The 26,653-nt window shown below is 39.4% G+C and overlaps 1 protein-coding gene across 1 annotated transcript in view; it reads right to left on the bottom strand.

Moving 5' to 3' along the window:
• LOC149155469 (ATG8-interacting protein 1-like) overlaps nucleotides 1-26,445 on the bottom strand; it is a 42,671-nt gene extending 16,226 nt beyond the window's left edge. Inside the window, exon 1 of the mRNA XM_089445614.1 lies at nucleotides 25,460-26,445. Coding sequence (XP_089301740.1) covers nucleotides 25,460-26,101 — 642 coding nt within the window. The 5' untranslated portion in view covers nucleotides 26,102-26,445. The remainder of the gene's footprint in view (nucleotides 1-25,459) is intronic.
• Nucleotides 26,446-26,653: the final 208 nt, after the last annotated feature.

Genomic DNA, 26,653 nt, shown 5'->3' with positions numbered 1-26,653 from the left:
TTTGGACACATCAATTTTGTCACATACATCTTTGATCCAGCGAAATTACAGGAGGGCCGAAATTTCAGGAACTTGATTTTTGACATGGCATTTGATCATGATCTTGGTTACTAGTTTGGCTATTATCCTGTTATGGTTATTTCTGTTGTATTGATGAATCTGGAACTCTCTCTCTCTCATAAGGAAAGCATTTCTGGGTTTTCCCCTTGTGGGTTTTGCCCTGGCCTCAAGCCTAATTTCTCTGTCTCTTGTCTCATTGTTTCATGGTTACTTTACTACTCTTTCATATTTATTAGTTGATGTTTTTCTTCCATATAACTGCCTAAATGATATTGAATTTAATACCATGTAAAACTAATGTTTAATTGATCATTGAAGTAGTTATCTGTTGAAGAAAAACTTAATTCTAGCACATGCCCTAGAAAATCAACATGGTATCAGAGCAGGTTGAGGAAAGACAAGCACAAAAGAAGACAAGTTAAGTTACAAAATTACTCCTGTGGAGCAACCAAGCTTCTGGGCTAAGTAAGTTTGATTTAGACCGAGATTCTTATCTATTCTTAACTGAGATCTTGATTCTGTCACCAAGTGTTCGGTGTAAGAAGATCAAAAAAAAAATTTAGAACCAAGGTCTGTGATCTATGTCACCTATTTCTCTCTCTGTGGCCCAAGCTAAAATCTGAAGTTGCTATTTGAGTGAAAATCCAAATTTCTCCTGTGACCGAAGCTCTGTGATTCCTGTGGAATGCAAGCTTCTGTGGTTCCTTTATTTGAACTCTGTGTCATTCCTATGTGTGCTCTGTCTGCGAGCTCTGTGACACTAATTATGAAAAATTATGGACCAGTGTTATCTATACTCTGTGATAGTTTACAGACCCCTGGCACCTTTTTCTCCATGGTAACAATGCTCAACATCTCTGAAATAAAAGTGCAAAATCTGAAGTAAAATTCCTGTGGAAATTGCAGACTTTAAGGCTCCTATATTTTATGAATACTTGTGAGCTCTGTAACTTCTTAATGCAAACTGTATCAGTAGCATAGGAACCCTTCTATGGTACCTTGTTATCACCTGGATACATCAAATTACTGAGGGAATATGCTGGTGTTGTAGGCGAGATCTGTGACATCAAGAGAATCGAGTCCTGTGACATCCAATCTCTGAATGCATATGTGAAGATTGGAGGTACTTGGACCTGTGATATATGAGAAACCCTGAAGCCTGAGGCTTTACACAGGCAAAATTCTCCTTAGAAACTGCGACCATTCCTATGACAGGTTGTATGATGTGTATCTCTGTAATTCTTTATATAAGTTCTGTGAAGATCTTCAAGTTGCAAGGCTACGATGGATCAAGAAGTCAACTATACTCTTCCATCTATAATACTTGTGTACCTGGGAAGAGGCCTGTCATTCATGCAGAATCCTAATCTATCTCCTTGTCACCTTAAGTGACCTTTCTATTGATAGCAACTATGATCTCTATTCATCAACGTCTCTGCAGCAAGAAGCATCTTTATACAAAGTCATGTACTGTGAAAAATATGTGATCTCTGTAGCACTATATAACTCTGTGGTATGTGAATTATATGGCATCTTGAAGGATTGATATCTTGAGCATATGAAGATCTAATTACACTGACGGAAGTCCAAGTCTGAGAAACAAATTTCTGAAGCTCCATACTAGTGAATGTGCGAGTGATAGTATCTTGATCTCTATAAACAAAAACTCAATCTAATTACTGACCTCACCCCTTATACATAGACGAAGGACCTTCATTGCAGAAGCCGACTTGAAGGGAAAATAGCCGACTCTCATAAGTTTGTCTCCTGAAAGAAGATGATGAAATTGAAAGTCTGAGGAATAGTAGGACTATACTTTGGGATTTTAAGAAAACTGGTCTGCTATAATTGTTGTTTGTTTACTTTCTAACGTTCTGGCATGTTATTTACAAAAGCAATGTGATTTGAAGCATCTTCTAGGGTTTGAAAGTCTAATCAGGATTGACCTAGGGTTTATGGTCAGATCTCTCATTACTGATAATCAAATGCAAGGGTGAATGGATTGCTTCCGCTTAAAAGGGAACCCTTGCTCCTAGAAGTTTTTGATATCTTGATAAGGTTAACTTGTAGGATTGGATTCACGAAGATTGAAGATAAAGAGAGAGTTGTCATGAGCTCAAAAGATAAGCATCTTGTATTTCTTTTTACCAACATTGAACTGTTTATCGTGTGTAAACCCTAGTTAGGGCTTGGAGATGAAAAAGGACCAGATCATAGAACTGATTATGTTTGAAAGAAGAAACCCTATCTGATTATGTGATGACATGATATGGTTGCAGTCAAACTTTTAATGATATGGACAAGGTCAACTCCTTGGTTGTGATATGGACTCAATGATGATGCTCCTTGATGAAGTGGATGTGAGCTCTTTATGAAGATAAGCGTTGGGGTTTGAAAACCCTGGTCATTAGGGTTTGGAGTCAAAACCCCATCAAGAGAAAAAGGCAGGGCCTGTGGATTAAATTGCTTCTGCCTTATGAAGAAACCCTAGCCAATAGTTGTTGACCCTTCCTCGATATAAAGGGTTGAGAAAATCTTGGGATTATGAATTGATTGCTACACAATCTAACATCTTGATGTTAAGATTAATTTACAGGTTGGAATCAAGAGGTCTAAAGATCAAGAAGGAGTTGTCTTAATCGGAAAAAATTAAGTATCGTGTATCTCTTTTATTGTTTTAATTGTTACTTACTTTGGATTGTTCATGAACCCTAGGTAGGGATTGGAGAAGGAAATCAAAGGACTATGGACCATTATGTCCGATTGATAGAGAAATCCTAACACTTTAATGATATTGATAATAAAATAACTCCTTGATAATGTGTACTCCTCCTTGTTAATTTGGACTCCTTAATGACATGTACTCCTCGATGATGTCCATTCTTCTGATGATATTGATATATGACTCCTTGTTGTTAATTTGGACTCCTTAATGACATGTACTCCTCGATGATGTGCATTCTTCTGATGATATTGATATATGACTCCTTGTTGTTGATGATATAGACTCCTTAATAATATGGACTCGATGACTTGTTAATAATATGATCTCCTTGATAATAATAATATGGGCTTGATAATGATATATGATGTGGACTTGTTAATAATGTGGACTCGTTGATGATATTGATAATGATGATGTTGACCTGATGATGATGTGAACTCCTTGAGGATGTTGATGTAGGGCTCCTTAATGATGATGAAGGACTCCTTGATGATGATATGGATTGGACTTTTTGAATGAATTTTTCAATGATGATATGGACTCCTTGACGACTTGGACTTCGTGAGCTCTTTGTTGATGATGAGAACTCCTTAATGATGATGTGAACTCTTTGATGATGATGTGGATTCCTTGATGACGTGGACTCCTTCATAATGTGGATTCCTTGATGACATGGACTCCTTGATGATTTAAACTCTTTAATGATGATATGGACTCCTTGATGACTTGGACTCCTTAATGACGTGGACTCCTTGATGACTTGGACTCCTTAATGATGATGTGGATTCCTTGATGACGTGGACTCCTTCATAATGTGGATTCCTTGATGACATGGACTCCTTAATGATTTGAACTCTTTAATGATGATATGGACTCCTTGATGATTTGGACTTCATGAACTCTTTGTTGATGAGAAGAACTCCTTAATGATGATGTGAACTCTTTGGTGATGATGTGGACTCCTTGATGATGTGGACTCCTTAATGATGTGAGCTCTTTGATGATGGTATGGACCCATTGATGATGTGATGAGATTGAATCGATCTGAGAAGGCTAAAATAATGAGGGAGTTGACACACTCACAAAAGATAACTATTATCTTGATTGTTTCATTATAAGTCTTTTGGCTTACTTGGTTGTTCTTGTCCTTCCATAGCCTCCTAGCAAGGATTGCAAATACATAATGGAGATTGCGAAGGTGTGGTCAATCGTTGGAAATGATGGCAAAACAATATGACAAGAAGACTTGTGATAGGCTCTATACTCAGAGGGGCAAACAAGATCAGTCTGATTAAAGCACATTTCCATGAAGAGGACTTTTGTGTAAGAGGGAGTTTCTTTTTGTAAAAGCATGAGTCTGGTGATATCTTTGGCACTATGGACTGCGAGCCCATCGACATCTCCCTGATGAATGATTTGAAGAAGTTGCATGACTCTGATATTGACTTGGTTGATTTTCTGATTGGTTCATCGATCTATTTGATGATGTTTGTATCCACTAATGTCTATTGTTATCTACTAGATTCGATTATGGTTTTTTGGATTCGACTATGGTTGTAACTTGTTGATGCCCGCTTCTGCGAGAAGCCACTTATTATTTGTTGGATTCGATTATGGTTTGTTGGTGCCTGCTTCTGAGAGAAGCCATTTATTATCTGTTGGATTCGACTATGGATTTTGATATTCACTTATGTGGTTGTCGACGATTGCTTCTGTGAGAAGCCACTACTGAAGTCTATTATTGTCTGTTGATAGTTGTTGGCGTTTGCTTCTGAGAGAAGCCTCGACTAATGTTGGATGAACAATTGAATGTTATTGTTTGCTGAAATGTTTGAGATCCACCATGGCTACATTTCTGATGTTGAACTAGTTGTTGATGTTTATGTGGAGATGCATTGAGATGAGTTGGATGCTATGTATCTTTCCTTATGATCAGACTAGTGATCTCTCCCTTAAGATATGGGTTGTGAGACCTATGATTGGTCGGGGAGATTGATCTTGACAGAGAGAGAGATTTGTATTTGTAATCTCTTCCTTAGGCCATGGGTTGTGAGACCTATGATTGGTTGGGAAGATTACTCTTGAGAGCGAGAATGAAAAGTACCTTCGTAGCTAAAAGAGTGAGTGTTGGAAAATATGGTAGCATGGTCGGTATTTTCATCTTGGAAAAGAAATGGGATATCTGAATTTTTAAATTTGCCTCCAAATTTATTTCAAGTCGCCCTCATGATGTTTTAGGTCGATTGGGCCCCTAAGAGGCACCCATTCGACCCCCACTTGAAGGTTATATAAAGGAGATCAATTTGGACACATCAATTTTGTCTCATACATCTCTAATCCAACGAAATTACGAGAGGGCTGAAATTTCAGGAACTTGAATTTTGACATGGCACTTGATCATGATCTTGGTCACTGGTTTGGCTATTATCCTGTTATGGTTATTTCTGTTGTATTGATGAATCTGGAACTCGCTCTCTCTCTCTCATAAGGAAAGCATTTTTGGGCATTCTCCTTGTGGGTTTTGCCCTGGGCTCAGACCCAAATTCTGTGTCTCTTGTCTCATTGTTTCATGGTTACTTTACTTTCATGTTTATTAGTTGATGTTTTTCTTTTGTATAACTGCCTAAAAGATATTGAATTTAATACCATGTGAAACTAATGTTTAATTGATCATTGACATAGTTATTTGTTGAAGAAAAACTTAATTCTAGCACGTGCCCTAGAAAATCAATAGAGATCCTTATCCACCTTAATCTGATAGCCTAACCAAAGGTATCTTCCCATTTACATGTGTGAGGTAGTGACTCTAAAGCGACAAACACAATGCAGGTTCTTCCATACCTTGTCGTATCATATTGATTACCTCCTTTTCTCAAACAGTTTTGACACTGCTTGTTTGACGATATTAAGCAATGGTCTTGTACACCCCAAGTGTAATTAAAGTCATTGGTCTCATGGCCTCGTGTCCCTACTCGAATAATTTAGGGTAAGCTCCCATTATCTTTGGATCAAATATAACCACTATTTCCCACAAGAGGATAGGAGATGTAAGCTATGTCATATGCAAAAGATGAAATATGTGTTAACATTTCATTGCAAATACCTCAACTACTATGAGATCAAGGGGAGGTACCACTGCTTTTTTGTCAATCAAGGAGATCCCTATTCACCTTCATTTGATAACCCAACCAAAGGTATTCCCCTTTACATGTATGAGGCAGTGACTCTAAAACAAAAAACCCCCTGCAGGTTCTTCCATACTTTGCCCTATCAGATTGATTACCTCCTTTTTCTCAAACAATTTTGACACTTTATGGCACTAAGCCACAAGATCTTCTTTGATTTGCACTGCAAGCACCAAGTGAGTGAGACCATGTAACAAATTGCACCATGGTCAGTCAAGTCTTTCCATACGGCCTAGAGTTATCCATCCTGGGCACATACAAGATCCACAACCTAATATGGGCAAAAGCCATATCACAACGTTCATGCATTTGGCCTCAATTCTTGGGAAGAGGTATGTTCATTGCTCACATTTTCCTCCTAGGATCACCCAACTAAATGCTCTCAACACTGGACAATCTTTAAAAAATTAATTTTCCTTTGCCTAGTCATGCTCTTTTACTTCTTTTGGGGTCTTGTATATATTACTCACAGTAGAAAATCCACAAAATTCTAATCTGCTAATATGAACAATCTGAAAAACACTTTCTTTTCATATAGACACAGAATTTTTCTACTAAACTTTGCAACAAAATAGGAGCAAAAATAAGCACAATCACACAATTCAAAACACATTTTTCTAGGGAACCCAACTAGGAAAACCCTCTGCTTGTTTGAGAATTTTATTGAAGAAATTTGGGCAATACATTTCTTACAAAAACAAAATAGTTTCACTAGAGAACACCCTCATTCTCTCTGTTGTCCTAAGCTTGAAACCCTTGCAAGAATCTTGATCATGCTCCTTGATTTCCTCTTAAATCCTTGCGCATAGGTTGCTCCTAAACTCTTGCGCAATTCCCAAGGAAATTCCTCACTCCAATAATGCGCACAAGCTTCTCTTGGCACACCTTTCTCTCACAAGCTCCACACATACACCTGTGCAATCTTCTCACAAACTCGTGAGCTCTATTATCTTGTCTCACCAATTTGTACTCACAAGACAATGATCAAATTGTGTCTTCGTTCCTCCTTTTAAAGGCAATTCGAATGGCTAAAATTAGCAAGTTTTTATTTCTAGAAAGTCGAACTGGAAATTGAGTGAGTTAAGTGAGTCTAATTGACTCATGTAACTCAATTTTCCCAAATTTAGACTTGGAACTCATGGATGTTGGCTTCCACAAGTAACTTGCACTAGAAAACACTAAACTAAGCCTTCCACTTCAGCCTACTAGTTAACTGTCTCATAGCTCATCCTAACTTTTAGGAACAAATCCTAAATTATAGGAATCCATCCTAACTTATAGGGAAATCGAGTATGTTAAGGAGAAACTCATTGAGGCTCCTTGAATTAAGGCACAAATTAAGGAACCCTTTCTCACTATTATTTTCAACACTTCCTCTTACAGAAGAAGGTGTTCTTGGAAAAACCTCGTCCACCTGGATCTGTCTCCAACACTACCATGTTCTTCGTTGTTGCAGCTACTCCCTCTAAACTAGAAGACTTCCCTACTTTCCTCTGCGGAACCTAATATGAAGACTTGTTCCTTCCCACTATGTTCTGAGAGTCCATCACTTCAGTCATAAGTGCCATGCACCCTATGTACTCACAAGACAATGATCAAATTGTGTCTTCGTTCCTCCTTTTAAAGGCAATTCGAATGGCTAAAATTAGCAAGTTTTTATTTCTAGAAAGTCGAACTGGAAATTGAGTGAGTTAAGTGAGTCTAATTGACTCATGTAACTCAATTTTCCCAAATTTAGACTTGGAACTCATGGATGTTGGCTTCCACAACTAACTTGCACTAGAAAACACTAAACTAAGCCTTCCACTTCAGCCTACTAGTTAACTGCCTCATAGCTCGTCCTAACTTTTAGGAACAAATCCTAAATTATAGGAATCCATCCTAACTTATAGGGAAATCAAGTATGTTAAGGAGAAACTCATTGAGGCTCCTTGAATTAAGGCACAAATTAAGGAACCCTTTCTCACTATTATTTTCAACACTTCCTCTTACAGAAGAAGGTGTTCTTGGAAAAACCTCGTCCACCTGGATCTGTCTCCAACACTACCATGTTCTTCGTTGTTGCAGCTACTCCCTCTAAACTAGAAGACTTCCCTACTTTCCTCTGCGGAACCTAATATGAAGACTTGTTCTTTCCCACTATGTTCTGAGAGTCCATCACTTCAGTCATAAGTGCCATGCACCCTATGTACCTCTGTGGTTACTTCTTAATGCTAGGAGACTCAACTCTCTTTTGATCCCCCTTAACCAAATCCTTTGCCCACTTGGCTCGAACTCTCCCTATATTAGAAGTCTCTGATTGAATGGTTTCCTCCACTCACCCTGGGCTATGATCCTCATCATCCTGTTGGTCAGCCCAACTGCCAACAAGCTTAGACTGAAACTGAGATACTGGTTGAGGCTGCATCTTGAGAGCTCTATCATGCTCTCGCTCAACCACCACTTCTCTACTCTGAGCACTCCCTGCCTTGCTATTCAAGGTTGCACCTGTTTCAAACAAATTTTCTCACTAGCCGCTTTCCTGCTCCTCCAAGATCGTCAGCTCTCCGGGTGTTTTGTGAGTTGTTCACAAATTCGTTTGTGAACAACTCCTAGGCTACCCACTTCACTGCTCCTTTAGTCCTTCAAAGTCTGCAAATTCTTGGGCTTCAATATATCTGCCGCTGCTAGCACTCTTTTTATCCTTCACAAGACCTGCTCTTTGGCCACAATTAGGAACCTATTAACAATCCTCCACCTATACTTAAGATGCCACCAAGAATGTCCCAAATCTAGACTCAAACACTTAGCAAAAACATTGACCTTGGAAGAATACTAACATACCTTTGGTTTGGATGATTACTTCTATCCCCAAATCAACTCGGCATGTGCATCTATGTCTAAAGCTTCAACCCTCTGGTTAGGGCTAGTGACTATCCATGTCAGCTCCCCTAAACTTGGTCCAAAACTCCCTCAGAAACATGTAGTTATCCTCCTTCTACAAGCCTTCTATATGTGTTGGACTATAGGACTGTTCTGTCACCTGTTCAAGCCTTTCGGCCCCTCCTAAACATAGGCTACAAGGCTCGGCCCACCTTCCAGAATACACAAAAAATCTTGTCTTGTAAAGCTGAGAAATCCACACCCGGATGCGGGTGATTCTACGTGACATTAAGGCTCCCCGCACCTCAACACTTGTTGACAAGGCCGAGGAGATCTCCAGGTACACGACAGCGATGGTGTTCGATCCTCATTTAATGTTCAAGGCAGGTAAAAGTAAGGAGCGGCAGAGCATTGCAGCATTTGCATTGAAGCCGAATGAGTTTGTTCCAGTCTCGAGGTATCTGGGAGTTATGGTTGGTGGTGCGCCGTATATGCTATTTGCAGGGGCCTGGTTATTTAACCACACTGCCCACCCCTGCAAGCCTCAGAGAATGTTTGTGTGTGCGCGCGGAGAGCAGGATACTCTGCTGCCAGTGTTCATTAGAGAAGCGGAGCAAAGGCTTCAGACGCTTCAGTTGGAAACGGTTATGCAGAGGAGGGGAGTGCCTCGTCGAGGCGAACGGTCTGGAGTGCGAGTCGTAAGGGATGAGGAGGAGCCGCATCCCATAGCTCCCATGGCGGCCCGTTACCCCTCGTCCACCAGTTCTGAAGAGGAGTTCCTGTTCGTGCCGAATTCCTACCAGTCTTTTCGCCTTCGAATTCCTCGAAGGGACCTGCAGACAGATGTTATTGTTAATCTTTCAGTGTATCTCTCTGAAGCGGCCCCGATCAGCCCTTCTTGGTCTTCCCCTGCTTCTGCTTCTGCTGGCCTCCAGGGCAGCGAAATTCTAATGGGAGATATGAATGGTAGAGTTTACCGAATGGCTCGTCCGTTGGCAGCTGATGTTCCAGCAGACCCGCCTCAGCCGGCTCCGGATCTGGACGACGCATTCCGTGATGTCTCTGTTCAAGAGTTTTTGCCTCTGCGGGACCGTGATCAGAACAGAATCGAAGGCCAGGACTCGGTTCATCCGGACTCGGACGGCCAGCAGCAGGATGCTGAGGATTCGGTCATCTGGCTTGACCCGCCCAGTCCGGTGCAGAGGCAGCCACCTGGATCGCCCAATCACCTTACCTGATCCTGTTCAAAGGTGTTTTCTGAGGTTTTTGCTTTCCTGTTCATGTCTAAAGGCCATGTCTTTGTTCACCTTGTTCAGTTTTTTGTTATCATCTCTATAAGGGTAATCTGTCACAAGTCAGGGTCAGGAAACTTCACTTGTCTCTTTTTGGCAATCTGGAACAATATGGGGTCCTAGAAGCCCATCTGGACATTTTGGTTATGTCGGCTCTGTGGTCTGAAAGTCCGTCTTCATCGTTGTCAGGTGTTTTTGTTAGAGGGTGGCTTTGTCCTCCTCGGCTGATGTAAACTATGTACATATTTTTCCTTTCTTAATATATAGAAGTAGCCTTTACCCAGAAAAAAAAAAAAAAAAAAAAAAAAAAAACTGAGAAATCCACACAAAACGCACATATTTTCCCTCCTCTGCTCAATTTTCTCTTATACCAAACTTAGCTCCTAGACAGTCACAAGAACAAACCAACCAATGAATGATCGTTCTCACCTTCACTAGGCTCCAAAGGTCTATAGCTTAATCATATATATTCCTCCTCAATGAAGAGTTTCTCTTGGATTTGTTATTTTTATTCTAATCCATGCTTTGATACAATGTAGAAAATCCATGAAATTTTGATCTGCTAATATGAACACTCTGAAAAACACTTTCTTTTCATATAGACACAGACTACTAAATTTTGTTAGGATATTCCGACACATAGAAAATAGTTAAGTATAACTTGGTCTAGTGTAGAGTTAGGTAAAGTGTGTTTCTTTACTATGTACTTTTGTAACTTACAATCCGACGGTCACGATATGTAGTGATCCGACGGTTCATTCTCTCCTTGGTATTACCGACACTTGATCCGTGGTTTAATACCCGATTGGTCCATGATCTCTATTTAAAGAGAATAGAGCGTCATTTGTAGGGTAACCGTTCATGAGAGAAGCTTAAGTAAATTTTCATTCTTTTATTAATAAATTGTCTGAAGTGGTCGTGTTAGCTCAGGTCGTGGACTGTTTCCCTCTTTGAGGGTTTTAACCACGTCAAGAATATTGGTGTACTGATCTGTGATCTGTTTGTGAGCGGTCTCCTTTGTTGTTCTGTCTAAGGAACTTACCCTGTAAATTCCTACATGGTATAGGAGCTATTTGAGGGCCGCATTCGTTGGTGATCCAAATCTGAAGCCGGTAGAACTGCATCCGACTGTCATTTCCTAGATCTACTGTTTCTGACTGCTTTCGGGCCGAGAGGACTGCTCTATTGTGTTAGGAGCATCTGTTCCAGTGAGGAACCCCTTTCGTTTCACGCAAAAACGTTTCTAATAGCCCTAGCAACGTCATTTTTAAGATCTGGAGGTATACAGTGTTCATTTGCAGTTTTTAATTATTTTCTCTTTGTTTATTTCGGTTTATTTATCTCTTTGTTTTTTATTACCGGATCTATACATTTCATTTCTACGTATGCTCTTTGTCCCGCGACTCTGTGCGATCTAGGCAAATCCGAAACAGAAATGAAGGATTTTTCTCATGCGTATGCTCTTTTTCGCCGCGCCTTAGTGTGATCTCGGAAAATCAGAAACATTGAGACAAAAATTTAGTTTCCGGGTAAAGCTAACTTCAAACCATAAAGTTTGTTTTTTTGTGTGTCCGTGTTGGGTTTTGTGGTTTTTGCTTTGTAAGCAAAAAAAAAGCTTTCTCAAGCAAGCACACACCCCAAAGATTCAGTGACTAAAAAAAACCTCCCTTCCTCCTTTCGAAAAATTACTAACCTTTTAAAGTAGCTCACTTGGTCCAAAGTTACTTTATGAGAATAGAAGTCTTAGGTTCAAGTCTTTCTTTTTGTTGAGTTACTTTTTCAAAAAGCACATGGAGCTTATGTTTTAAAGTTACTTTATGTAAAAGTGTTCTCACCCATTATAAAAAGTGAGTCACTTATAATTCTAAAGTCTCTTTATCTTTTATTTAAATTACAATTTAGTGGGTAGCTCATAAAGTACCATTGTAAAAGTGACTTTCACTTATTTATAAAAGTGAGTCACATAATTTTTTTTAAAAGCTAATTAGATTTATGTTTGGGGGGGGTTAAATATAACATTATCATTCATTTCCACACATTCACGCACTTCGTCAGCATCTTCAACAACTTTTCTTCAAAAAGCCATAACTTCTTCATTCGGAAGCCGTTTTCAGAGCCGTTTTTTTTAATCAGCCTAATTTTTCGAGATCTTTCCATTGGAACACTTAGTTTCAGCATCTACAGCTTCAGTTTCTGTTAAAATGGAAAGTCCATGCCAAGTTATTCTTGACAGCACCAACTACTTCCAATGGTGGTCCTACATTGTGGATTTACTTAGAAGTAAAAGTCTTTACAGAATAGCCTCAGGCCAAGAAACCAAACCTCAAGATGAAGGTAAGCCAAATGGGAAAATAAGCAAGATCAAGCACATGGGTTGATAGGGATGTCTATTTCTCCAAACCTTAGATTCTATATCACAGAACTTGATACTCCTAATGAAGCAATGAAACAGCTCACTAAAGTTTTTGAAATTAAAAATGAAATTAGAGCCCATCAACTCGAAAATAAATTGTTGCTTACATTGGACCCCAATAATTTTTCTTCCATTGAAGATTTTTTGTCCAAGTTCAAGACCCTTCAACTTCTCTTGGAAGGTGTTAAAGTTAAGAAAGAAGATGGTAGCCTTATCTATTCCATTCTTACTAAATTGGGACCAGCATACTCTGTGTTTGTTTCCACCTTCCATTCTACTAAAGAAGCCTTTATTTCTCAAAGACAAGACTACAAGTCCCCCTCTGTTGATGCCTTTTGTGATTCTTTAATAAGAGAACAAGAAAAGCTCTTATATCTTGGTCTTCTTAATCTTGGAAACTCTTCTAAGAAAGCCTTAGCCGCCCAGCAGCAACCAAATTCAAAGAATCCTAAGAAGCAGTATCCTAAAAAGAATGATCTTAAACCAAACAAGGGTCCTAAGCTATGTTGCACGAAACTTCTAAGAGCCCGACGTTTCGGGCCATACCCACACCCGAAACTCTGAAACTTGGCTGAAACTTGGCCGAAACTCGACCATCATGTAATCATCTATGAAAGTTAATATAGGCTTCTTTTTCCTTTTAAATTGTCATCTATGGGTCTTATACCCTTTTTTCTTGCAAGATAATGTGTTATTCACTTATTTATTTATATATATGTTTTTATATATACATATATAACGTTTCAGCTGACGTTTCCATTTTTGGGAGGTGACATTTCTAAACGTACCCGTTTCGAAAACTCCGAAACGTTTCGACGTTTCATGCAACTTAGGTCCTAAGCAATTTCAGCCTCAAAATGAAAAATCATTTCAACAAAATGATAAGGCAAATAAAAACAAAGGGAAGAACACTGATAGACATTGCCACTTTTGTAATCGAGATGGCCACTTAGAATCCAAATGCTTTAAAAAGATGGAAGCCTTGGAAGCAGCAATGAAGAAGCATAACATCCATTTGGAGCACTCTTCAACTTCAACTTCATCTTCAGGAATAGCACTTTCTGCATGTGGTTGTCAAGCATCTCGATCTGGTTATGCACTAAATGTATCTTCTTCTTCTCATTCTCATGAGTGGCTCATTGATTATGAAGCTTCTTATCACATGGCCAAAAACAAAGCCATGTTTTCTTCTTTAAATGATTGTAACACCAAAAATATATATGTTGGTGGTGATAGATCCCTTAGTGTTGTAGGGACTGGAACTGTTCATCTAGACAATGGTCAATTTAATGATGTATTATGTGTTCCAAGCTTATCCTGCAACCTTCTATCTGTATATCAGATAACTCATTCAGGTGAAGGTAAAATCGTTGAATTTTCACCTCACGATGTTGTAATTAAGGACCTGAGAGATCCTAGACAGAATTTAGCTACTAGCATTACTGATGATTCTACAACGTTGTATAAGTTTAAGAACTTTGGGTCATCAAATCTTCCCTCGGTATTTGTTGCTCATAATGATGAAGTGAGCAAACTTTGGCATGAGCGATTTGGTCACTTAAACTATCGCTCCCTTCAGAATCTATGTAAGGAAAATATGGTGACAGGTCTTCCAATGGTATCTTGCAGAGATGGTGTTTGTTCCGGATGTGTACTCAAAAAACATCATCGGGATAGTTTTGAAAAATGTGCCTCTTGGCACGCCTCATCCCCTTTACAGCTTGTGCAACTGCATAGTGATTTATGTGGTCCACTTCCAATTGTATAATTCTCTAGCTACAAGTATTTCTTAACTTTCATTGATGATTTCTCCAGACGCACTTGGGTATACTTCTTAAAACTCAAGAGGGAAGTATTTAACATGTTCTTGGCCTTTAAGGCCTTTGTTGAAAAACAATCTGGACATCAAATTCTTAAGCTAAGATCTGATAATGGCGGAGAATATGTTAACAACAAATTCATCAACTTTTGCATTGAGAATGGAATTCAAATGCAACATACTGTTGCATATACTCCACAACAAAATAGTGTAGCTAAAAGGAAGAATCCCACCTTAAAGGAAATGGATAATTGTATGCTTCAATCTAAAGGACTTAGTCTTAATATTTGGGCAGAAGCAATTAACTGTGCAAATTACATAGTAAATCGCACTCCTACTAAGGTTTTAAAGAATATCACTCCAGAAGAAGCATGGAGCTCAATTAAACCAGATGTAAGTCACTTTCGTGTTTTTGGAAGTGAAGCATGGGCCCATATTCCAGATGAGAAACATAAAGCTTTAGAACCTAAGAGTGAAAAATGTATTTTTGTTGGATATTCTGAAGATGTCAAAGGATATAGACTTATTCCACTTAAGTCTAAAAATGTTATCATTAGAAGAGATGTAAAGTTTGCTGAAAATATATCGGCCTACGAGCCTAGTTCGGCGGATGTGCCACCTCTCTCTATCCCTTCTACTTCTAAAAATATTTCTTCTTTAGATGATGACAGCGAGGATGACAATCCTCCCCCACCTTCTCAGGATACTCCTTCAACTCCTCAGCTTCCAAAATGGGTCCGTGCTATTCGGGATGCAGCAGGTGCTCTTGCCGGTGATCCTACAGATCAACGACGTACACGTTCTCATTTTGATAGAGCCTCTTCTTTACTGGCTCAAGCTTCAATGAATTATGATCCTGACACCTTTGCAGAAGCTTCAGGCCATCCAGATTGGGACGCAGCTATGAATGAAGAATATCGTTCATTATTGGCAAATGATACATGGGATCTTGTTCCTCTTCCAAAGGGATGAAAACTTGTTAGATGCAAATGGGTTTACAGAACCAAGTATGGACCAGATGGAAAAGTTGATAAACATAAAGCTCATTTTGTTGCTAAGGGTTTTTCACAAGTTGAAGGCATTGACTATACTGAAACCTTCTCCCCTGTTGCCAAAATGAACTCTATCCGCCTTGTTCTTTCCCTTGTTGCCTCTTTCAAATGGGAAGTCCATCAGATGGATGTTAAATCTGCCTTCTTGCATGGGGACTTGCATGAAGAAATCTATATGGAACAACCTACTGGCTTTATACAAACAGACTCCAGTCTTGTATGTCGGCTTAAGAAATCCCTTTATGGTCTCAAGCAAGCCCCTCGGGCTTGGTATGCCAAAATGGATAGCTTTCTTTTAGAAACTGGCTTTTCTAGGTGTCATTCTGAAAATATTGTCTACACCAAAAAAGTGGGCAAATCTCTTATCATTCTTGTTCTTTATGTTGATGATCTTATCCTTACTGGTAGTGATCCCAACCTTATAAACCATGTGAAGTCCAGCCTAAAAAAGAAGTTTGAAATGACAGACTTAGGACACTTGGATTGTCTTCAAGTCTTGCAATCCAAGGAAGGTATTTCCCTTTCCCAATCCAAGTATGCCTGTGATCTTCTATGCCATTTTCACATAGAAGACTGTAAGCCAACCCCTTCTCCCTTTCAGTCTAGAGCCAAACTTTCAATCACTTGTACTTCCCCTGAAGTTGATGCTACCTTATACCGTCAACTTGTAGGAAAACTTTTGTATCTGACCCATACTCGTCCTGACCTTTCCTTTGCTATTGGCCTTATTGCTCGGTTTATGCAAAACCCACATGAAAGTCATTGGAAAGCAGCTAAAAGAATACTTTGTTATGTTCGAGGTACAGTTCAGTTTGGGATTCATTACAGTGTAGAAGCATCTCCTCTATTGGTTGGTTTCACTGATTCCGATTGGGCTGGTGACCCTGATGATCGGAAGTCTACTGCAGGTTATGTGTTCACTCTTGGTTCAGGACCTATTACATGGGCTTGCAAGAAACAAAGTGCCTTTTCTCTTTCTTCAACAGAAGCAGAGTATCATGGTGCCGTAGAAGATAATAAGGAAGCCATGTGGCTTCGTCAGATCTTGTCAGAGTTTGGCTTTCAGCAGCAGCATCCGACTACACTTTGGTGTGATAATCAAAGTGCCATTCAACTATGCAAAGATCCAGTCCAACATCAATGCAGCAAACACATTGAACTGCACATGCACTTCATCGGAAAGCTCATTCATGACCATGTTCTTGAAGTGCAATATTGTTCAACAGATGATCAAGTTGCAGACATCTTTACAAAGGCTCTCACAGAGGCAATGTTTACTAGACTTCGATTTATGGTTGGAGTTCAGGAAGTTGTCACTAAGGGGGATAGGCTCTAATGCCTCCTTCCTTCTTTTATTGTGTCATATTTGTACATCCTTCAATCCTATCCCAAGTTGTTCTTAAGGGGGGATGTTAGGATATTCCGACACATAGGAAATAGTTAAGTATAACTTGGTCTAGTGTAGAGTTAGGTAAAGTGTGTTTCTTTACTATGTACTTTTGTAACTTACAATCTGATGGTCACGATATGTAGTGATCCGATAGTTCATTCTCTCCTTGGTATTACCGACACTTGATCCGTGGCTTAACACTTGATTGGTCCATGATCTCTACTTAAGAGCATGGAGGGTCATTTGTAGGGTAACCGTTCATGAGAGAAGCTTATGTAAATTTTCATTCTTTTAATAATAAATTGCCTGAAGTGGTCGTGTTGGCTCAAGACGTGGACTGTTTCCCTCTTTGAGGGTTTTAACCATGTCAAGAATACTAGTGTACTGATCTATGATATGTTTGTGAGTGATGTCCTTTGGTGTTCTGTTTGAGGAACTTACCCTGTAAATTCCTACAAATTTTACAAGGAATAGGAGCAGAAATAAACACAATCACACAATTTTTCTAAGAAACCCAACTGGGAAAACCCTCTGCTTGTTTGAGAACTTTATTGAAGAAATTTGAGTAATAGATTTCTTACAAAAACAAATTAGTTTCACTAGAGAACACATTTGTTCTCTCTGCTTGTCCTAAGGCTGAAACCCTTGCAAGAATCATGATCCTGCTCCTTGATTTCCTCCTAAATCCTTGTGCATAGGTTGCTCCTAAACTCATGTGCAATTCCCAAGGAAATTCCTCTCTCCAATAATGCGCACAAGCTTCTCTTGGCACACCTTTTTCTCACAAGCTCCACACATAAACTCATACAATCTTCTCACAAACTCGTGAGCTCTATTATCTTGTCTCACCAACTCGTGCTCACAAGACAATGATCAAATTGTGCCTTCGTTCCTCCTTTTAAAGGCAATTCGAATGGCTAAAATTAGCAAGTTGTTATTTCTGGAAAGTCAAATTGGTGATTGAGTGAGTTAAGTGAGTCTAACTGACTCATGTAACTCGATCTGCCCAAATTTAGACTTGGAACTCACGAATGTTGGCTTCCACAATTAACTCGCACTAGAAAACACTAAACTGAACCTTCCACTTCAGCCCATTAGTTAATTGCCTCATAACTTGTCCTAGCTTTTAGGAACAACTCCTCAATTATAGAAATTTGTCCTAACTTTTAGGAACGAATCCTAAATTATAAGAATTTGTCCTAACTTATAGGGAACTCGAGTATGCTAAGGAGAAACTCATTGAGGCTCTTTGAGTTAAGGCACAAATCAAGGAACCCTTTCTCATTATTATTTTCAACACTTTTTTTGTCAAGTTGTCTGTGTTCCTCCAGGCTTGACCTATGGCTTGAGAAACCACAACGCATGGGCATCTACGTCGTCAAAGTCACCCAGGGATCTTACCAGGCATAGGCCACACCAGCCCTAAGCTGACTAGATTCTAGTGTGTCTCCTCCCCCTAGCACGGGCGTAACAACCTTCGTGAGGTTTGATTTTGGGTCACCTTGCTAACGAGGCCCATCCTCAATCGGTTGTGCTAGAGGGACTTGACTAAAGGCAATATCACTCTTCTTGCTATTTACAAGAATAAGGAAGAGTTACATAGTCAACATAGTCAAGATAACTAGTACAAAGATAGCTTTCAATATAGCATCATGTCAAAGTGGGACTTAAACTTGAGTGGAGAAATTATCATTAAGCCCTCCCAACCAACTGAGATACACTCAATTATTTTCAACACTTAGGATACCTTTTAAGCATATAGGAGTGTTCTAGACACTCCCATAGTATTGTGACCATTTATTGTATTCTTTAGTCCCTTTAGTCCCAATAACCTGCTCCTTGCATTTGTGAACATTAATAAAATTATCTTATATTATCTCAAAACAATATCATCAGATGGTGCATTGAGTCCTTAGTGATTAAAGCAGCAGCAAATACTTCTTCCTCGTCACCCTCTACTTCTCTGTCTTGTATAAAGATATCTAATTGATTTTCTGTTTAAATATAATATTTAGTTCTTGTATTTCATGTTTTATACATTTATACTTTCGAAGTAGCCTAGGAAACTCTTAAAGATTGGTATCACTAGTTGTACTTCCTAGTCCGATAGACCTACCTTTTGGTTACTTGTCGGACATTAAAAAATTATCTTATCTTTTACCAACAGATATAAGATCCACTCATGGATCCGTTCTAATACACTCCACAAGAAGGTATGGAAATGTGAGGCATAATACTTTTTGTTTACTGTTTTCTCAATAGGAAAGTATAATATAGCATGACTTGATGAAACACCCCAAAGACATTAAAACAAAATGCTTTTCCTTAATTTACAAACTGACTGCCTAAATTTCACAGCATTTCACCCATTGCAAGCATGTCCTGTTAAAACAAAAGCTCATAAATGAAACTCATACCACATACAAAAAATTGATAATGTCTTTCGAGCTACACATAAATGATCAAACATTATGTCTTTTTACCTTGTGATTAACAAAATAAGCATAGAGAAAGTATAACATTCATTCATCTGATTAAAGAAACAAATGAACATTATTTCTTCAAAGTTGAATGCAATAAATGCAACGTTCTACATCATATTATAGATCAAGCCAATAATGACATTCAACGATAAATAATACACAATAAGTACAATTATGATGATGATGATGATGTGGTCTTAGCACAAATATTTGTTTGATAAGATTTCTCTCTGCATTTTCTCGCCGTAGCTTTAAATATTTTCAACCAATCCTAGCCATCTTATTCATTTTTTATTTACATAAAATTATTCATGACAGTAAACAAATATTGTTAACAAGCTAATACTACAATCACCAAAAAAAAATCCACGGGATATATCAACCAGCTGCTCTTTAATTCCGTGTCTTGAGCTGGCCTAGTCCATCATAACAATTCCAGGCATAGAAAAAAAATGACAGTATCTCAAGAAATTACACAGGACACACTTTATATGTATATATATAACAAAGGTGATACTGAAACCAAAAGGTAGTTGCCAGATATCTGAATTTGTTCCTCCAACAAGCAAGAATGAATTTCAAACCAATGATGAAAATGGACACCAAACTCTCTCACCGATTGATAATTCTGGTTTGGAATTACTTTCAACTACAAATGCAATATCCTCTAATCCAAGAAATAATCATCATACAGACAAAACCTCAATTGGCCATCCCAGATACCATGAGACCATCTGTGTTCCACACAATTAGGTTTTCCAGACTGCCAACCATTGAGTTATTCAATTGTTAGACTAAAATCTCCTAAAGCAAGTGAAATAAATCTAGCAGAAAACCAATAATAGTGATTCTGCCAATTCCAAGACGTTAATGACACAAATAGGATAAACAAAACAAAAGTTTTGCTGTGCCCTTGGCAATTATTTCAAACCACTCCAATCTCCTGGCACTAGGTTACTTGACTTTACTAAAAATGGCTTCTTGCCAATAGAGTTTTAACACCTGCAAACCTTCCAACAGGTACAATCATAAGTCAACACAAGGAGTGTTTTCTTATGTTAATCTACAAGCACTTTCTACGTCAATATCTCTGGAGTCTGTCCAAATGGACCTGACAACGCCTATAATCAATTCCGCACAAGGTTTAATAGCAATCTTGTAGGACATTTAGTTCCAACATTCACCATTACAAGTACAAGCTAGAGAACCAAAGAATCGTTCATGTACAAGATTCTACCTTTCTTTAATTGAATATCATTCAAAAGATATGGTAGAAACAATGAAGGGAAAGGAGAAAACAACATACACATAAATGAGACTATGCTGCTGCCTGACAGGATTGGGACCCATGTGTACATATTTCAGACCCAATCTCACCCCCATGTTCTCTCTAAGGCCTACCAAAAATTATATTCAGTGTTGAAGTCGATTATGGAGTGGAACCGTTAATATTGGCCTATAATTAACTACTAGAAGATGTGAATATCAACAAGCTCAAAAGTTTGACTATTAAAGATAGCTAGGACCAAAATAACCCAGGTTCCACAGAGGTCCCAATGCGGGATAATAATGCTTCCCACCCCATTGTTGATGATTGAGGGGGGTTGAGATCTAGCTCAACCCATATTGATAATGAACATAAGGAGGAAGGAAGCTCAATCAACAGAGTGAGTAGGCATTTACTGAAAGGTTAGGATGGGACACCTCTAAAATGATTGTTATTATTGAGAGGATAATCTCCATGAGGATGAAAATTGAGAGACATGAGTGAGTAGGCAAATCCTAGATCCTGCCAATAAAAAAAGTTGGAGAGAGAAGATATCCCACAGTACATCCCTCTCGAAACTTCTTTGCAAGGAAAGACAATCCTCCATTATTTTTTGACATTCCCAACCGCAGCAATCCACATCTCAGAATCAACTTCTTACAGCTCATCTCTCACATATCTAGAATAGACAATAATGGATCTAAACAGAGTCCTCTTCCTCCTACAGATGGAACCAGAAAAGAAGATGAGAGAAGAAGAGAACAAAACTGTCTGAAACCTAGACAAGGAAGGGCGTCAAGAACACTTTCTTTCCCTAACAGTCTGGATGAAAAAGAAATTTAGGAAACCCCCAAGGGGGAGCCCATGCATGAGGCAATCCACCAAAAGCATTAAAGAAGCCAGCAACCCACCTATCAAAAGGAAAATCACCAGCTATTAAAAAGGGGGAAAAACTCACTACTAAAAAGGAGTTGATGCATACCACGGGGTTTATGAGGCTCCCGAGTCCCCACTCATCAAATGTTAGTTAGAAAGTGTAGGATCTGACAAGGAAGGGGAAGAACAAGGGATTGAGGTAACTAAAGAATCCTTTATCTTTTCTCCTCCTGACCCACAAAACACCTAAGGTCATCACTTGTTCTTTCTGTTGAAATTTGGGTAGCTCAGAAGGTATTTCCGAGTGGAGGAAACCCACAAAAAAGGAGTTTGTTGGCCAAGGTATCCAAGTTTGGGGTTTTGAGTCTTGACCCAAAGGAGTGGGCTTCGAACCCAGGATAATGAATTTAATATTCTAATTTATTGTTAAGTGGTTGAGCGGGAAAAACACTAAAGGACCAAGGGTTCACTAAGTAACCTAAGAAAAAAGTATAAATAGAAGGCCAAAGGAGAGGCAAATTACAAGGTTGAGAAGAACTTCATGTGTGGAGTGAGAGAGCACTAGAGGAGGCCGAAATCTGCCCAAGGAAGCAGCAGATCCTGGAAAGACGCTGCAGTTGTCCAAGAGAAGGTTGAGTAGGAGGTCTGTTTAATGTTTGTCTGTGGTTTGGAGAAGCAAAACTCTAGCCACAGCTAGAGAGGGTTGTTTGAGGTTAGGGGAACAGCACCGAGGCCTAGCTTTCGAAGGCCGAGGTGGGTTAAGGCCACCCACAGGTCTGCTTTGTGCTTGGATGGCAACCAAGTTCGGCTTAAAGTGGCCATAGCTTGAATCATAGTTGGACGGAGTGCAGTCAAGGCTGGAACACTTGGCTGAGGTTTGTTAAGGAGATCAAGATCAAACAGAAAAAACTGAGGGCCTCTGGACCTGTTAGGAGGCTGGTCATGGGGTTGAAAGGGCTCCTGAAGTTACGTCGCAGTCGAAACCAGAGTTGCAGTAATTGTCCCCCCCCGCTGGTTCAGGAGGCGGATTCACATCCTGAACGGATCCGCAGCCAATTCTCAAGCAGAACCACGGTTTTGAAAATCAGAACTACGATTCCACCTTTTTTTCGCAGTTCCTGGACTTTTGGAACAGTGACAGTTCTGAACTGCAGTTCTGGCACGATTCCGTAGACCTTAACTGTTATTTCACCATGATTCCGAAAACTGCTCACATGGTTCCGCAAGGCATTTTCTTTCTTTTTTCCGGAATTTTCAAACCACTATGTGAGGAACCATGCTTCCCAGACACTCCCAAAGTGCTCCCTTGATGCTCCCTAGACGCTTCCTAGATGCTCCCCAATGGTAATATTAAATTCTTAAAGTAACAGTGACATTCTCCTTTATCTTTAATTTTCATTTTACTTAAATTTTTAACATTACCATGAAATTAGCCAGGATGTTTGAGAGTGATTCCAACCTCATCAGACTTCATGGAGAAAATAGAATTTCATATCCCATTCAAAATTCAACAGACTTAACAGTTTTCAAGATTTCAGGATCAATGGGATTGTAGCATTTCATTAGATTATATCATGTATGAGGGTATGTGATTGCCATTTAATCAAGAGCACCAAGCCCTATATGTACCCTAGTGTTGATGGTGTTGATTGTTGACTTCCTTTATCATAGCATTAGCAAAAATGTATCGTTCACTCAAGTCAAAATCATTGATCAAGCATGTTAAGTTTTTTCTACCATATTATAAGACTTGGATTAGGCAGTTTGATCAAAATTGGGCAATGTTGACTAATGTCCCTAGAGAATCAAAGTAAAGGCAAAGGCTAGACAAGAGGAGAGGACTCTAGATTATAGATGGTTGATGCTCGAATAAATAATCATTAATGTACTATGGATGTCATTTCTATCTTGATTTGTGTACAATATCCCTGCTTTGATATATTCTACAACTAATTTGGCACTCTAAATGTTTTTTTGAATATAAATGCAATGATATATATATATATATGAAGACATTTTTGGGATGCTTTGCTTTCAAGGATTTTTGGAAAATGACACTTTGCTTCCAATGAACATCCCTGCTTCGTCCCCATTTCGTGCAACCTTGGTCAAATCAAAGGTGTTGTAACGGCACCCTATTTAAAAGGTAGTCAGCTAAGTGGGGTAAGGTCTGATCGCAGGCTGGCTCAGCCCAAGGAACAGAGCCAAGGCCCTAAGGGTTAAGGTTAAGACCAGCTGAGGGCAGGACAGAGGTAGCCATGGCCTGGACCAGGGCTGGGCAGTGTAATTAAGGCCTGCTACAAGGCTGGCTGAGTGGTTAGGAGCCTACAGCAGAGGACAGCAGCAGAAAGGGCTACAAGGGAAAGCCTGTTAGACAAAAGAGGGAGCTAACAACAAGGTAACAAGTGGTTGGTATGGACAGTGGCTAAAGGGAGCAGCACACTGGTGAACAGCAGCTGATCTATGTTCCAAAGGAGCAGACCAGGTGATGAAGGAAGACTGTAGCAGCAGAAGGAAGTGAGCTACAGCAAGGTACAGCAAGACTTGTGTGAGAACTGAAGGCTAATGGAACAGCCCAGGTGAGTCAAGTTCTTGCTGGTCATTTTTGTAGGCAAAGGACATCCATTTGTATTTGTATTTGGGCAGATGAGGACCTGATGGAATAGACCTCGGCCCTAGTTGTATCTAGTCCAAGGACAGCCCTGTATACTGTGTAGTATGTACTATAGCATTGTATGAGGGTTTGTAAAGGGCCATGATCCCTGGTACAGTAGCCCTAATGTTTTCTTATTGATAGACTAATTAAAAATGTGATTTGGGCCATAATATCTTGTGTACTGTTATTGATCTGTTTGCTATTATATTCCGCTGTGCAAAGTGCTTTATAGTTGGGCATCTCTATTGTATTGTGTTTATGTGCTTAGCTAAGTCATAGACCAGACCTAGGGTGAAAGGGCATTTCAACACTTTAAGTCTTTCCCTAACGAGCCTGGATGAAAAAGTTATGAAGGAAACCCCCACGGAAGAACCCACGCATGAGGCAATCCACCAAAAACATTAAAGAAGACAGCAACCCACCTATCAAAAGGAAAATCCCCAGCTATTAAAAAGGGGAAAAACCCACTACTCAAAAGAGTTGATGCATACCGCAGGATTTATGAGGCTCGCCACTCATCAATTGTTCACTGGAAAGTGTAGGATCTGGCAAGGAGAGGGAAGAACAAGGGATCGAGGTAGCTGAAACATCATTTATCTTTTCTCCTCCTCACCCACAAAACACCTAAGGTCATCACTTGGTCTTTCAAGCATCATTTGATGGCCAGTGGTCATTCGGTGATTATTGCAAATACAGTGACAGGCATAGCATCCTGGAGTTTAGATGGATAAGACCCAGGTTAAGATATATTTGCACAGACTCCAAATTGAATGCACCAATTGCAGCATTTATACTAGATGGCCCAAATACACCTGTGACCTGAGCTATAAACTACCATAGATCCATTTTAATGCCAAATCTATATATATTTATTTACACCTGAGCTATAAACAAACATAGATCAATCTTAACTCCAAATCTATATATTTATGGAAAGGAGTTAAAACAAGCCAGGTTCAAATGTTTGTGACACCTCTTCCACCCGGGATGTAAGAGCACCTAGGTGTAATGACTGTTTACAGATCCATTTTTCTTAACACAATCTCAAACCATATTACAATATTCAGAATTGGAAAACACTCATGCGCATCATATAAGAACAACATTCTTGTTAAAGGGTGAAACCACATACTAAATAGTAAATACGAAGTATTTGTAACCATATTTTTCTCTCAAACATACATTACCCAGCCAAAAATAAAATGAACTAAGAAATTTCATGAATCGGATTTTCAAACACAGATTGAAGCATTTGACTAAATCCTGATAAATTTCACTTTTCCATTTTGATATGAATTGAAGAGTTCTTATAGAGCATGTAGGACTCAAACGACGTTAAAAGTAAGCATAAACATGACAAAATGAAAAATTCAAGATACCTCGTCCTTCGCACAAAGCTGTAAACTTAGCTGCTTGTTGTTCCAGCGTTCGTGCTGCCACCGCTGCCCCAAAAACACGATTCCCAACAGAGCAGTAGCCACCGCAATCGACCACAGAGTATTGGGTTGTCCCAATGCTACCGCCTGACGCTTCCACCAACCATCGCCCCTAAAACCTTCGTCCCCAAAACTCTCATCCGCCCAACCTTCGTTCCCAAAACTCTCGTGCTTCAATTCCACATTTTCCTCAGCTTCTGAAACACGATTCTCTTCTCCACTAACGCCCGAATCCCTCAATTCATCGAAATTCCCCGAATTTTCTTCCTCCGCCCTTGGGGGTTCAAACTCTGGACCCACCAAAGGAGCCTCTTCTTCATTTTCTGAAATGTTTTCATTCAAATTCTCGGAACCAAGTAGAGGACTTTCGATGCCATAATGATCTTCAGATTCAATTGGCAAGCCCTCGTGACGGCTAGGGGGGAAAATGAAGGTATCGGAGTCCAAACCCTCCATAATCTCTGTGCAAACCCCATTCGAACCATTTTCAGCGCAGGTGGATGAAGTGAGGGAGACCATTTCCCAGTCCCTGTTGGCTCTGCTGTTCATGCTATCATCGCTTTCGTTGCCACCACCTTCAGACATATTTACTTCAACAGCAGATGACTTCTGCTTCTCGACGACTTGCTAAATTTTTTAAGGGCTTCACTACAGTACCTTCCCTATAGTTCAGAGCGGACTTATCTAGATATATGGCCATGCAGCTGAAATGGGTGGTGAAAATTGCCGCACAAATGTATATGGCCATCAAAGCTTCATTTGGAATCGTTCGGTAGGTTTGATGTCAACTTGCCAAATAGGAAGCTCGGCTTCGACAAATTAGCGCTCCTACGTGTGTACGATTCTAGGCTTTAAAATCCATAAATATATGGACATGGCCCATTCAAATCATTTACGAGTCTAGGGTCTAAAATCCAGACAAATATGGATGTAGCCCATAGAAATTATCGCAGTGGTGGTGGATTGCCTTTTCACTGGATGCGGGAATATTGAAATATGATATGGTAATATACAGTTTGGTGGAAACATTACAATATAAATGGAAATATACAGTTGGGGGAAATACTGAAGTACATTTTATAGATATGGAAATATACACTTTATTTTTAAGTTAGAAAAGACTTTCAATTTAGGAAA

This window comes from Pinus tabuliformis, chromosome 9, assembly GCF_031772625.1.
Source record: "Pinus tabuliformis cultivar Carrire ecotype Pingquan chromosome 9, CPIR1, whole genome shotgun sequence".
Classification (NCBI taxonomy): Eukaryota; Viridiplantae; Streptophyta; class Pinopsida; order Pinales; family Pinaceae; genus Pinus; species Pinus tabuliformis.
This window is presented reverse-complemented; position numbering and strand designations above follow the sequence as displayed.